This window comes from Dreissena polymorpha, chromosome 3 (assembly GCF_020536995.1).
Source record: "Dreissena polymorpha isolate Duluth1 chromosome 3, UMN_Dpol_1.0, whole genome shotgun sequence".
Classification (NCBI taxonomy): Eukaryota; Metazoa; Mollusca; class Bivalvia; order Myida; family Dreissenidae; genus Dreissena; species Dreissena polymorpha.
The window spans coordinates 122,707,451-122,722,536 of NC_068357.1; the positions used below are offsets into that span (position 1 = coordinate 122,707,451).

The window sequence follows — 15,086 nt, forward strand, 5'->3', positions numbered from 1 at the left end:
CATTTTCAGGAATATTTCTAATCTATTTGTTGCCATAGCAATCAGAATTCTTGACGTAGGAACAAAATGAAATGACGTGTATAATCTCCATATTGCCATCTGTCCATGTTTCAAGTTTTATGAAAAAATATAAAGAACTTTTAAAGCCATCTCATGATCCAGAAAAGTGTGACAGACAGACTCAAAGACAGACACACAGAGCGCAAACCATAAGTCCACTCCGGTTTCACCGGTAGGGGGCGATAAATAGCATGTAGTGCGCACTTTTACCACGGATAACACAAACAAGAGATGTGTTCGTCAGAAACACAATGCCCCGTTCTGCGCCGCTTTGAAATAAAATTTCTATTTACGAGTTGGCAGGTATAGAAATCAACTCCCTTTTAAGCTTATAACTTCCCTTGGATTTTGTCCAATCAATCCGGGGGGGGGAGGTTGGGGGTTGGGGGTGGGTCTGTAGACAGTCAAAATTTATAATTATATAAATTACTTCCCTTGAGAATAATTGTCTCTAACAAATATCTATTTTTCATAGCAAATAATTAAAAGCCACTACCGTGACTGTAGATTCTCCACTCAAAATGTGCAGCTCCATGAGATACACGTGCATGCCAAATATCAAGTTGCTATGTTCAATATTGAATAAGTATCTCTCTTTAAAGCTTATTACTTCCCTTGGATTTGTATTTTTAACCTTATTCCTTGAAGAATGACCTTGACCTTTTACCACGATGTGTTTGTCAGAAACACAATGCCGCCTTCTGCGCCGCTTTGATTTATTTAACAAAATATATAATTTGGCAGGTCAGATAATTATGTCCATTTAAAGCTTATTACTTCCCTTGGATTTGTTTTTTCGACCCCGTGACATAGTTTTTGACCCGGCATGACCCATATTCGAACTTGACCTAGATATTGTCTATATACAACTTCTTACCAAGTTTCGTAAAGATCGGATGAAAACTATTTGAATTAGAGAGCGGACACGAAAAGTGTGACAGACTGACAAACGGACAGTGCGAAAACTATATACCACCCTTTCTTCAAAAGGAGGCATAAACAGATGAAAAGATTCATCTTTTTTCAATTAAGGTCCCAAGTTTATACCGATTTATAAAGATTAATATCAACTCGCCCAGTCTTAGGTTATTGTTTAATTCTAGGAGGGTTGTTTTGTGTTGCGAGGCATCTCCATAATGAGTTAATACACAAACTAAAATTAACGGATTCAGCTATATTATATTATGTATGTTTGGATGAATAGATACATGCACGCATTTATGCGTGTGTGCGAGCTTGCATGCGTATATGCATGTATGTATGTGTGTCCATCCGTCTATCTGTGTGTATGTGTTTGAATGTACATTATTATGTGTATGTATATTATATGATCAAACATTATGAAGAGACTTGTGTGTTTTTCGTACGGTGGTGTTCGGTACTTTTCCGTTTCCCTCACGTTGGGAGAACGTTTTGTCCGGTACTAATACGTTACATTAAAGATTATCCGGTAGAAGTCCGTTACTCGCATTGTAATATCCGTTAGCCGACCGCTAATTATCCGGTAAATATCCGTTAAACGTACGTTTTTCCCGTTACATCACCGGTACTTGTGCGGTCATTGTGTGTTTCTTACGCTTTGCACACCGATTGTGAGAGTCTTGAGCCGCAGAGCAGGTCAATTTTATCACCTGATAACCAAAAGCAGCATATTTTGTCCGTTTTCTCTCCGTTACATATTCGTTAGTCGGTCTGACCGGGCCTTAACAAGATGATCCTGAAGACATGTGTGAAGTCTAAATTGAATAACTGATAGTTACAGAGAAACCTGCATATTGCATGCAAAGTGAAATTCCAAAATTAACTTGTTTTCAAACCTTAAAGGGGCCTTTTCACGTTTTGGTGAATTGACAAAATTTAAAAAAGTTGTTTCAGATTCGCAAATTTTCGTTTTAGTTATTTGTGAGGAAACAGTGATACTGAACATTTACCATGCTCTAAAATAGCCATTATATGCATCTTTTGACGATTTAAAAACCTGAAAATTATAAAGCTTTGCAACGCGAAACAATTAAATTATGTGGAGAGTTCTGTTGTTGTCGTTATATTTTGTGAAACTACGAGGATTGCTCGTATAAAAGTATAAAGTACACCTTTCACTGTATAAGCACGGATAGCCGAGTGGTCTAAGTGGTAAACTTTTACTCCTGGACTCCAGGGGTCAGTGGTTCGAGCCCTGTTGAGGGTTACTTTATTTTTCCTTTTTTTATATTGTTCTTGACTGTTTACTGGAGCTTTTGAGATCCAATGTTTACATTTATCAATAAAAAGCATTTACTGAAAAACTTCAATTCATGCCAAAATCTGTCAAAAGGCCCCTTTAACCTGACTTTTTCAAGTACATAAGGGGCAATGATGTTTAAAGGGACCTTTTGTCAGATTTTGGCATGTATTAAAGTTTCTTATTAAATGCTTTAAATTGATAAATGCAAACATTGGAATTAATTGCTCCATTAAAAACAAAAATACAATTAAAGAAAGGGAAAAAGGCTAATTTTCAAGAGTGCTGGAACCACTTACTCTTAGAGTTAAAGTGTAACACTTAATTAAACCACTCGCCAGCTGTGCTCATGTAGTCAGAGGCGTTTTTTATATTTTACATGAGCAATCATCGTAATGTCACAAAATATAACAATACCAACAGAACTATCCAAATATTTAATCGTTTCGAGTTTTTATAATTTTCAGAATTAAGGAAATATGCATCAAAGGATGCATATAATTGATATTTTCTTGCATAGTAAATGTTCAATATTACTGTTTCTTCGCAAATATCATAAGTACATCGAAAATGTGCAAATCTGAATTATTATTTTTAAATTTTGTCAACCAAAATTTGAAAAGGTCCCTTTAAAGGCTGGTAAAAGAAATAAATCTTGGTCAGTGACTGTTTATACAGACCCTGAACATGTATGACAAGTTTTATTCCAATATCACAGAGATATGGAGTTGTTCCACACAAACGTTAACCTCACATTTTTAAGTATGAAAGGGGCATCATTCTTTTTAATTGCATGTCAGAGTTTAGGGCCTTGATCACTGATCTCGCAGATATGTAGCTGTCGAATGCAAGTTTCAACTTGCACGCAAACGACACCTTAACCAGACTTTTATAAGAACAAAAGGAAACCTAATACCGCTAATCATGGTAGTGGTCCTACATTTGTGCTTGATTTACTCAACAAGCCTGAAAGAAACCGATTTGCATGTTTAAATGAATGGACTTTTCCCTATTGTTTCCCGAATGTAGTCTGACATTTAAAATTGTATGTTGATTTGCATATATGTCACATATGTCAAGATGGCGGATAATGGCGAAAAGAGGGTTTAGAAACCAAGTTTGGATGTCATTGCTCATGATTCATCTGATAGGAGAATAAAATTTCTACGGATAAGTTTTATTCCTATAAATTTTCAGAGGAAATGGAGCCGATATTCTGCTAGTTATAGAATGAAGAGTGGCCTCAGTAAAGTGCTCTGTATAGCCTACCGTAAGTTTGATGGCGTCCCAGCTTTCATAGTACGTGCCATGAATGGCGCACGGCACATCGTCAGGGGAGGAAAGGGGTTTAAGGTCCAAGTCATCAACCTACAATTTTTTTTATCATGTATTTAAACAATAATGCAAGCTAAACAAGCAAACAAAATGTTGTTTTGTGTGTTTTTTTGGAAATGGTTTATTTATATCTCTGGTTGCTTTTTTGTGCAGAGGACAAGAACCATTTTAACAATTGAGGTTTTAATTTAATACCTTGAGTAAAGTGGTAGTATTTTGCTCCAAAAACATAACTTAAATGCATGCAGATATACCGATCAACAGTTAGAGTAGAATATAAACTACCTGCACATACAAATTCATCGCAGTGCCGCCATTAAGAGAAACTTTATCTATTTTGAATATCTGAAAATACTTGAACTTTTGTTGAAAATCGGGCAAAAAAACAAAAAACAACACTAACAGAGACCATGCGTAAATTCTTTCTTGGAACATAATTCATGACTATTCTACAATTTTTCCATGAAACCATCTGTATACTCAACTTAAAATAGCGCCCTGAATCTATTCAGTTTTTGTCATACTGTGCAAGCAAGCTGAAGAAGAAATATTGAAACCAGAAAATGTAATCTTTCATTTATATGTTTTGTACCCTAGACTAATTTGCAACCTGTGTAATAGACTATAATTTCTTGTTGCACTGAATTAGATGATTAGATGTCTGACAACATTGATATATCTACATGTAAGTTGTTTTGATTTATTGCATTTTCATGGCTTTGACAATGTATATGCTCTATCATGCGTACCCAAGGATACTTTTCACAACTACAATAATAAAATCAAAAATATTCCGATTCCATGACATGTTGAGACAACGTGCACTTTCAATTCTTTGGATGCCCTCATTTTCACTAAGGGTTGGGTGGAGGACATTTAGGTTGGCAATTGTCAGTCCGCCTATCTGTCCGTCAGTCACATTTTTGAGTTGGGCATAACTCAAAATGCACTGCTGATAGAGTACTGAAACTTTACAAGAACATTATCCAGCAATTGAACTCACACCTCCATCGTTTGGTTCTAATAATCTGAGTACTCAGTAATGGCCCCATTGTATGATAACATGTTTTAAACTTGTGTCATGTATTACCGGTACTCGAAAAGTGTGGCTACCAGAGAGCTGAAACTTTTCAAACATGTTATAAAGAATATACTTCAATAATTTTGTACACAACCGTTTAACATAACAAACAATTGAACTTCAGAAATTATTTCAGGAGATATATTTGCTAAAATCAAATGTTCCCAATGTAAGTGTCCAAGTGCTGTATGAGAAATCTATTTAAATGATTAGCAGGCAGTTTTTAAGTTAATAATATACAATGAACTATGGTCCAAAATAAAAGATATTAAACCATCAAGTGACCAATGTATCTATATAAATTTGTCACACAAACAAGGTGCAACAAAGATAATAAATATATTTCATCGTCATCACAAAAAAAGGTTGATTGCTTTTTAAGACTGAAATATGACCATGTTTAAGAGTTTACTATGTGAACAGGGATCCACACAACACAACTCAAACTGTTGTAGTAAGTTATCGCATCTCTTAAACTTGTGTCACAGGTGGCCCAACGTGTTTTGGGTGCTTGAGGGTTGAAATTTAACAAAACCATAATGGGATCTAGCAAACCTTCATATTTTGATTTTGATAATTTGACATAACCAGAGGTATGGTACTTACTTTTCTTATTGTGCTGTGTGTAACTCAAAAAGTATTCCCACTAGAGGGATGAAACTTTAGAAACATATAAGCTGTCCTATGAACTAGTTTACCACAATATTTTGTTCAGTGCACCTCCATATTTTGTTCAAAATTTGTGACATTAACCGAGTATTGAGACAAAATAGGAATGTGGGGCATATGTGCCCTACTGACATGATTTAGGTTCCAGATCTATTAATGACCTGACAAGAATAAATATTGGTTTAGGATTCTGATTTTGTAACGTACAAAAACAGCCCCGATTTAAACTAAAAATAAAACTCAACCTGCATGGTGTGCCCTTGGTTTGCTCGTATCATCAGTCGGCCACTTTCGCGGTGAGGTTGCAAGGCGAAACGCTGTTTGTCATTGCTATCCACAACACGCTTAACATCTTCTTGTGTATAGTTTCGTAACTTGGGAACTTTATGGAGAATTTCATCCACATATATAAAACCGCCTGGAACGTACAACAATGAATAAACCTCAACCTACAATTCTTAGCCGTGTCTTTTAGAAAATATTACAATGTATAAATTTTACATGCTTATAACATTAGTTTTTATGTGTTTGGGTGTGGCTGATTGTGTGTTTCTGATTTAAATCTTTTTAAATCTGATATGAATTAAAATGAATGGTACTGGTTATTCTCATCTTTTTGCATAACAAACATGTACTGTTATTAGGAGTGTAAACAATATTTTTATGAAAATAAGTGGGCAATCAAAATTGATGCCACATATCCATTAAAAAAAAGTATTTATCCAGTGTTCTCATTATTAAGTTGCATTATTGAAATCTTGAAGACACAATTATTAATGATACACAACAATTTTTTTGTTTTACCTTGGAGCAAATTGAGGTTAAACTTATCCGCATTGTGCCGCAGGATTGATGACAGAGTTTTCGACAAGACGACATCTGGGGGATCATTCCTGTAGCCTCCTGAAGAGTTCTGTCTGTAAGGCGGTCCACCCTGACCTCTCCAGTTGTAATATCCACCTTGATCATCCCATTGAGAATTCCCTTGTTCTTCCCAGCTCTCATTTCTCCAGTCTGTACTCCCATGTTGATTTTCCCAGGTTTTACCCCTCTGTTGACCTCCTCTGTGACCACCCCTATATTCAGCCCTACCGTAGGACTTCTGTCCATAACTGTTTGCATTGCCATACTGATCATGTGCACCATATTGTCCATCCCTAGGATACCTGAAGTACTGACCTTGGCTCTGTCCATTGTTGGATCCACGTCCTTGATTTGATCCACTGTTAGGATAACCAACACCAGTTGAACCATTGCCATTTTGTTGTCTGCCATGTGAAGAGCTTCCACTAGACTCATTTCTCCCTCCAGATGAAGATCTTTCACTTGTTGTTACTGTGCATGGATATGCCATTTTTGTTTTATTCCTGATGGTATAACTGATGCCTGTGATCAAAAATATTATTCGTTTTGTTTATTATTATTTATTATTAATCATAATTGCAGTATTAATTATAATGAAAGCAAACATTTAATTTTGCATAAATATTTTAATCTTGTGTTCATGGCGTGGTTTGATGTTTGGAATATAAACATAAGAGTGTTATACATGCTGTGGTTTAATACCAAAATATTATTCATCTCACATCCTGTAACAAGTATATTTATTTGACTTGTTAATATTGAATGATAATCTTGTTTGACTGCTCGTCCAATAACTAAATACAGCACGAACCTTGCAAATACACCTGAACACTCTTAAAAAATAGGAAAACAAGATATGTGTTTGTCAGAAACACTATATATGTCCCCTTCTGCGCCGCTTTGAAGCTATATATTTGACCTTTGACCTTGAAGTATGACCTTGACCTTTCACCACTCAAAAAATTGCAGCTCAATCAGCCTCCATGAGATACACATGCATGCCAAATATGAAGTTGCTATCTCCAATAATGCAAAAGTTATGGCAAAATGTTAAAGTTGGAGCAAACAAACAAACAAACCAACCAACCAACAGGAAGGGCAAAAACAATATGTCCCCTTCTATAGTGGTGGGGGACATATTGCTCAGTATGTCAGGGAAACGAGTCGAGTGTTTATTAACTTGTAAACTGGAATTCATTTTAATCATGAAGATTTTTTTTACAAGAGTATTGTTAGAAAATGGAAAAAGACATACATGGTATGATGGTTTCATTTAAATGTTAGTGGATCTGTGTATAATCAGATTTGTTTGATATTCAGATTGTGTGTGTGTGTCACTATACAGTTTTCTGTTAAAGCATGTAAGTGAAATGGAATTTATGGATTGAAACATAAACTTATTAAATACATTATTGTGATTTTTATCTCAAAAACACAACAACTAGACTTAAGATGTTTAGTATATAGTTGTTGATATTTCCCCCCCCCCAAACTTAAACTAAGGTGCTTACATTTGTCCCCCCCCCCCAATCTGACTTTTTGCACTATATTTTGCCCTTTTTCGTTGAAACGCCCCATTTGAATTATTTGTTCCATGTCCTTTTGCAATCCTGTGTAAAACATTCATTGAGGCCTGTAAGATTGTTCCCCTTTGGAGGACTGTCTGAACTGTTAATTGTAACAGTCTTTTGTCTGATGATACTCAATAGATATTATAGTTGCTTTTTAAATATTAGTCGGTGAAATTGATTGTTTGCATATCTAAATTTCTTTAAAAAATAAATAATTAGAAACCAGTCTGTTCATTCTTTTCAGTAATATTGTGAGCTATGGATTTTTTTTGCAAATATTGATTCAATTTTTGAAACATGTATCAATTAATGATCTAGATTTAAACATTTTCACAATATTAATGATGTCTGATAAATTAAACACTTTCGATTTGGTTTTCTGAAAATATTCAGATTGATCACCATTAAAATGCGTACGTATGTACTCATAAAAGCTCAAAGCATTCAAGAAGAACTAGGTACACGGATAAACTCAATATAGTTGTTAATTGACAGTTCATTTGATGAGTATTATGTTTTGCAATTTTCCGTAGAATGTTACATGATCGAGATTTTGTGTCGTTTTTCTTTGAAACTTGTCGCTACACTTTAACAGTGTTTAATTTAGTACTGCCTACTGGCTCCCTTGACTACCTTATCGTCTACAAAAATATATTTCACTAATCTTGAAATTTAAAACAATGAAAAACACATACAGATTGTTCTAAATGAATTCTTTCAACATCTTAATAATGTACAATGTGACATAAGTCACAAAATTGTCATCAAACAAACCAGACAGGGGTTTAATTATAACTAGGTTAGTTTGTTGCACCTATTGGTATCCCGCGTACAGCGGATAGTATTGCATAAACTGTCTTGATAATAAGTTATGTACCAGCGCAATGTTTTTACTGATAGATGTTCATGACTATCTGTCTGTGCTTTATTATACCGGTACACCTATAAAACGGGTATCAAAAGCAAGCAACGTTTATGTATTAGGGCATTAAGAAGTTCAGAGAATTTATGGGTCAAAATAAATATGAATACGTCCAAACGCCTGTATGATGCTGCCTATTACAGACCAAACTAAAATGATCTTCAGAGTATCATTGAGTTTGGCAGGTCACTTAAACTCACAATGCCCCTTAAAGGAAGCAAATGGATCTTTGGTGACTTTGACACCCCCAAATTATCATGGGACTGTGATCACATCCCAAATAACCAAACCTAACTGTAGCCTTCCCCAGTCTTATGACAAGCTACTTGAATACGTCAATGATCACAGCCTCACACAAATGGTCAACAAGCCCACCCATAATGATAACACTCTGGACCAGTTCCTAACTTCCAACCCAACATTAGTCAGCCATGTTAATGTCCAAGCAGGTATCTCCGACCATGACTTAGTTATTGCTCAGGCCAGATTAAACCCCCAAATAAATAGGCAAGCCCCAAGGGAAATCCCATTATTCAAGAAAGCCAAATCGGATGACTTCAAATCCTTCATCAATACTTCCAAAGTCAACATCCTCCAAAATGCAAAGACCTCATCAGTGGATGAACTCTGGAACCAATTTAAGGCCCTAATCCAGGAAGGTATCTCAAAATGTGTCCCCATCAAAAAAGTGGACTCTAAAAGACTTCTCCCCTGGGTTACCCAAGACATAAAAAGATTAATCAGAAGAAGGGACTCCCTATTCCAAAAGGTAAAAAACACAAAGGTCATAACTCCCACACTAGGAAATTCAGAACCATCAAACACCTCATTTAATCCAAAATAAAAAGGTCATGTGAACTATACATTGAACACATCCTAGATATAGAACATGCAGCCATTCACTCCAATAAATTCAACACTAAAAAGCTGTATTCCATCATAAAGAATGCCAAACAAGACACTCAAGGTCTTTCCCCACTCAAATATCAGACAAGCGGAAACCTTAACTCAGAAAGCCTTGGTAAAGCTAATATCCTGAACCGTCAATTCCAATCTTCTCAGGAGTCTCCCCTCTGTCTCTATCCAAGCTATGGCGAAATACCCTGGGAAATTCACCCTAACCAGGCTTTCCAGCGTTCCTAGTATTTCCTAGTATTTGCTAGTTTTCCTAGTTTTTTTTAATGTGCTCCTAGTTTTTCCTAGTTTTGTCTAAAACCTATTAGTATTCCTAGTTTTTCATTAATTTGGCACTTTTTTGGATAAGATAAAAATGTCGTTTAATGTGCTTAAGAGATTTTGTTTCAAAATAGGACCTTCAGGTTGTTGAGCTGACAATATTTGGTAGTCTTTGAGGGGTCTGGTGTCACTGGTCACATAGTGTAGCCTTCATAGGTGATACCTGAAAGTTGGACTGAGCTCTGTGATGACTACACATGAAAACTTGTGGCTATATTCTGAAACGTTCCTCCACTTAACCCAACCTCAGTTAAATCTGATCAGTATAATTACACACACACAAACGTAAGGACAGCTCGAGGTTCCTCGCCTGAGGGAGGATATGTTGAGCTAGTGAAGTTGTTCCTCGAGCCTCACTCAACGTGTTTTTTATGAATACCGAAACAGAAGCTCGTACAACTTTATGGTTATTTTGTTAGTTTTAGTTATTTCAAAGTGTGGGTAACCTGAAAAATACGCTGTGTTGCGGATTTGGAACCACAAAATATTGTGCTAATGGATATAATATTTACTCTAGAGCACTTTGGTGATGGCATTTTTTTTAACTTTTATATACCACTTGAATCTTGTGCGCATGAAGTACAAGATGGTAAACAACATTTAATTTGAGGAAACCCACTTATGCCAGTACTAACAATCGCTTTTTGTGACATTTTTTCAGGTGAGATGTTTAATTATTGTTTCGTAATATTTTAATGCGAGGATTGTTGCCTATCAATTAGTGTCGTTTAAAGTTAATTGCGTTGAATGTTATATAGCCTCTCATTTACTTATAATAATAAAATGATGCATATTAACAACAATGGTCATGTTTTCGACAACGTTCACAATAAAAGCGGATATGCACGATCTTGATAAATGTTTGTTCAACAAAAATAAACTTCTTAAAACTTGATATACATGCAGTTCATTATTAATATGGAGACCCTTTCAGAAGAACATGTGACCGAAAATGTGAATTTAGGAGGAAATTTAATTCAGAAATTACACTCAACTGTACAGACAGTTATTGCATCATGTAAATAATAATAATAATAATAATAATAATAATAATAATAATAATAATAATTCCATACATAAACCATTTTGTTGGTATATAACTTTTATTTGCATTTTTCAATTTTTATATTGATATTTAAAATAAAATTACTATAATCTGTAACTTGTTGAAGTAAATATGCTTTATAACAACGTTCAATTAAGGATATTAAAGATGTGTTTCTCAATTCCTGTCTTAATTTGTTTAATACGATAATACAATAATATGCAAATGTATCACTATAGTATTTTGTGCGTGGTTTGTTTGTCAAAACAAGATCTTTTTGCAAAGCTGATCTAAGACAGTGGGATTCATTAATTGAAAATGTTACTAGATCATTCATATATGGAGGTGCTAAGTGGAAAATAGTTTTATATTTTTGTATCACAGTGTGATAATTTACCCTGTCATGAAATGGCATCCAAATCAATGTTTTAAAAAGTTTTATGTAGATAATGCATGTACACTGTAATACTAAATTTATATTTATTGACTAAGCCGCTCATTAATGCTCATAATGATAACCCGTCGCCATTTACGAATATTTACAATTCAGACCAAAATCATTCGTTATGCTCTGATTTTACCAAGACACAAATGCAATGGTTGCTGTTTGAAAATATTTATGTATAAACTTTTTCCAATGAAGTGCATAATTGTTCTAGCTGCATTAAATGAAATGTTTCGCCACTCTGTTTATTTGTTCTTGAATATTTGGTGTTCTTTCAACATATTGTGATAAAACTATTACAGATAGATATATGTTAAAATCACTTTAATGAAAATGATAATAGTACACGTTCATGCCGAAAAATCAATCGGTAATATTAACATTTGAAGCCATTCATATTGTTGCATTGAAATATCATAAATCAAAGTGGAAATGTTTCGGGTTATTCAAAACAAACATTTGTTCACACCTATGAATATGTAATTTACTTACACATGTATATTGTAATATTGATACCTGCAATATACATCTATGATACTGGGTAAGTATCCTGAAACCCGCAATATACATCTATGATACTGGGTAAGTATCACGAAACCCGCAATATACATCTATGATACTGGGTAAGTATCATGAAACCCGCAATATACATCTATGATACTGGGTAAGTATCATGAAACCCGCAATATACATCTACGATACTGGGTAAGTATCATGAAACCCTCAATATACATCTATGATACTGGGTAAGTATCATGAAACCCGCAATATTCATCTATGATACTGGGTAAGTATCATGAAACCCGCAATATTCATCTATGATACCGGGTAAGTATCATGAAACCCGCAATATTCATCTACAATACTGGGTAAGTATCATGATACCCGCAATATACATCTTTGATACTGGGTAAATATTATGATAACTGCAATATACATCTATAATACTGGGTAAGTATCATGAAACCCGCAATATGCATCTATGATACTGGGTAAGTATCATGATACCTGCAATATACATCTCTGATACTGGGTAAGTATTATGAAACCCGCAATATACATCTATGATACTGGGTAAGTATCATGATACCTGCAATATACATCTCTGATACTGGGTAAGTATTATGAAACCCGCAATATGCATCTATGATACTGGGTAAGTATCATGATACCTGCAATATACATCTCTGATACTGGGTAAGTATCATGAAACCCGCAATATACATCTATGATACTGGGTAAGTATCATGATACCTGCAATATACATCTATGATACTGGGTAAGTATCATGATACCTGCAATAAACATCTCTGATACTGGGTAAGTATTATGATAACTGCAATATTCATCTATAATACTGGGTAAGTATCATGATACCTGCAATATACATCTATGATACTGGGTAAGTAACTTGCAGTCTGTTCAGGTTTTATGCTGTTTGCTTCTTTCAGTATCTCAGGGTTGGAAATGAAGCCTTAAAAACTTGAATCTAGTAAGAAAGGTCTTTAATTAAATTTAATGTTCTTAGTGACTACAAATGCGTCGAAATACGTATTTTCTTAATTGGGCTGTGAGCAGCTGACAAATATTGCAAATTTGGCTGAAAGTGGCGATTAGAAAGTCAGTTCAACGATTGATTTGAATATAAATAATGTCATGTTTTTTCGTATTTTAACATGTTTTTTAGGTAAGAGTGATTTTATTTTAAATGCAATGGCAATTGTGTTGGTACTCTGCCATTCGAAATATAAAAAGGAGCAAACTCTAAATGAGGAAATAAAGTCCACTCCTTAATATGGGTAACACTAAAATTTAATTTTCTGCATACATTAAATTTACTTTTACAGTTAAAATGTTATTTCTACATTTTGTATGTATCCTGTTTTTCTATACACTCAATTCTAGTACAGTGCGTGTTTGTATGCCCCCGAAGGAGGGCATATAGTGATCGCACTGTCCGTCTGTCCGTCCATCTGTCCGTCACACTTTGCGTTTAGGTTTCGAAAACTGCTCATAACTTCTATGTCGCTTCAGATGTAACCTTCATATTTGGTATGCATGTGTATATGAACAAGGCCTTTCCATACGCACACAAATTAAGACCCCTTTGACCTTGACCTTGAAATTAGGGTCCGCGTTGAGGTTTCCAAATCTGTATTTAGGTTTGAGTACGGTTTCAAAAATGGTATGCTCATAACTTCTATCAAAGCGTTTTTCGGCGCCTATGTCATCCTATGGAGACAGCTCTTGTTTTTGTTAAATTTTGACGCCGCTATTTGGCCCCATTCCTAATGTAAAAAGTAAAAAAAAAAAAAATTCCAAATGGGACCTTCGAATGTATAAACAAATGTGTTTTTTTTTAGATGTCATGTCATTTAGTTCCCATTCAGCTCTATAAGTTGCATCTTAGTAAATAAAATATTGTAAACACCTTTATTCTAAAGTTTGCATTTTTTAGCAAAACAACAACAACACTAATTTCCCAATTTTAGTCTAATAGCCACAATTTTTTTCCAAATCCAAAGGGACCCGTCCCCATTCCCAAAATGGTGAAAAAAACACTGTGGTATAAATGATTTTTTTCCTATGTAAACTCAAGTTGTTTTCATTTTACAATATGGTAAAATTAGAATAAGATGGTCATTGTTTACCAGAATACCAGCTTTTAATCAATATAGAGATGAGTCCAATTCAGATTTTGTAAGTAACATGTGGATTTGAAGATATTCAATTTCTTACTAAAAAGTATTGTGCTTATAGGGTTGGGATTATTTTGTTATTTAGGGAATTTTTGCATGAGAAAGTTTTTTACCCAAATCATTTAGGTGCACACATAAATGTGTTTTTTTTTCTAAACATGAATATTCGAAAACCTTGACTTTCTGATCTTACTACATGTACATGTAACATGTAAATATTTCAGTATGTTTTGTGATACCAAAGTGATATGCATATAGAAAGTAAGCCATGTGAAAAGCTAGATGTTTTCTATATTGCATATGAGCCACGCTCTGGGGAAATGGAGTTTAGCCTATGCAGTCCGGGGACGCACATGAGTTTAGCCTATACAGTCCGGGGACGCACATGCGTTTAGCCTATCCAGTCCGGGGACGCACATGAGTTTAGCCTATACAGTCCGGGGACGCACATGAGTTTAGCCTATACAGTCCGGGGACGCACATGAGTTTAGCCTGTACAGTCCGGGGACGCACATGAGTTTAGCCTACACAGTCCGGGGACGCACATAAGTTTAGCCTATACAGTCCGGGGACGCACATGAGTTTAGCCTATGCAGTCCGGGGACGCACATGAGTTTAGCCTATGCAGTCCGGGGACGCACATGAGTTTAGCATATACAGTCCGGGGACGCATATGAGTTTAGCCTATGCAGTCCGGGGACGCACATGAGTTTAGCCTATGCAGTCCGGGGACGCACATGAGTTTAGCCTATACAGTCCGGGGACGCACATGCGTTAAGTCCTGTTTTCCCAGAACAAGGTTCATATCTGTTATTTCTTTTTAGTGTCTGCTAGTCACTTAAAAAACAGTATGCGTGCCATGTTGTAATATTTGATTTCATTGTGATGAGCTTTGTGATCTTATTAGTTTCTTTGTTTTTGTTAAACATATAACCAGT

At 35.1% G+C, this 15,086-nt stretch overlaps 1 protein-coding gene across 1 annotated transcript in view; it reads right to left on the reverse strand.

Moving 5' to 3' along the window:
- The window catches only part of LOC127871281 (uncharacterized), a 102,631-nt gene extending 95,882 nt beyond the window's left edge, over positions 1-6,749 (reverse strand). Inside the window, exons 1-2 of the mRNA XM_052414046.1 lie at positions 6,171-6,749; positions 5,612-5,784 (exon numbers count right to left, since the gene is read on the reverse strand). Coding sequence (XP_052270006.1) covers positions 5,612-5,784; positions 6,171-6,720 — 723 coding nt within the window. The 5' untranslated portion in view covers positions 6,721-6,749. The remainder of the gene's footprint in view (positions 1-5,611; positions 5,785-6,170) is intronic.
- Between the last annotated feature and the right edge of the window lie 8,337 nt (positions 6,750-15,086).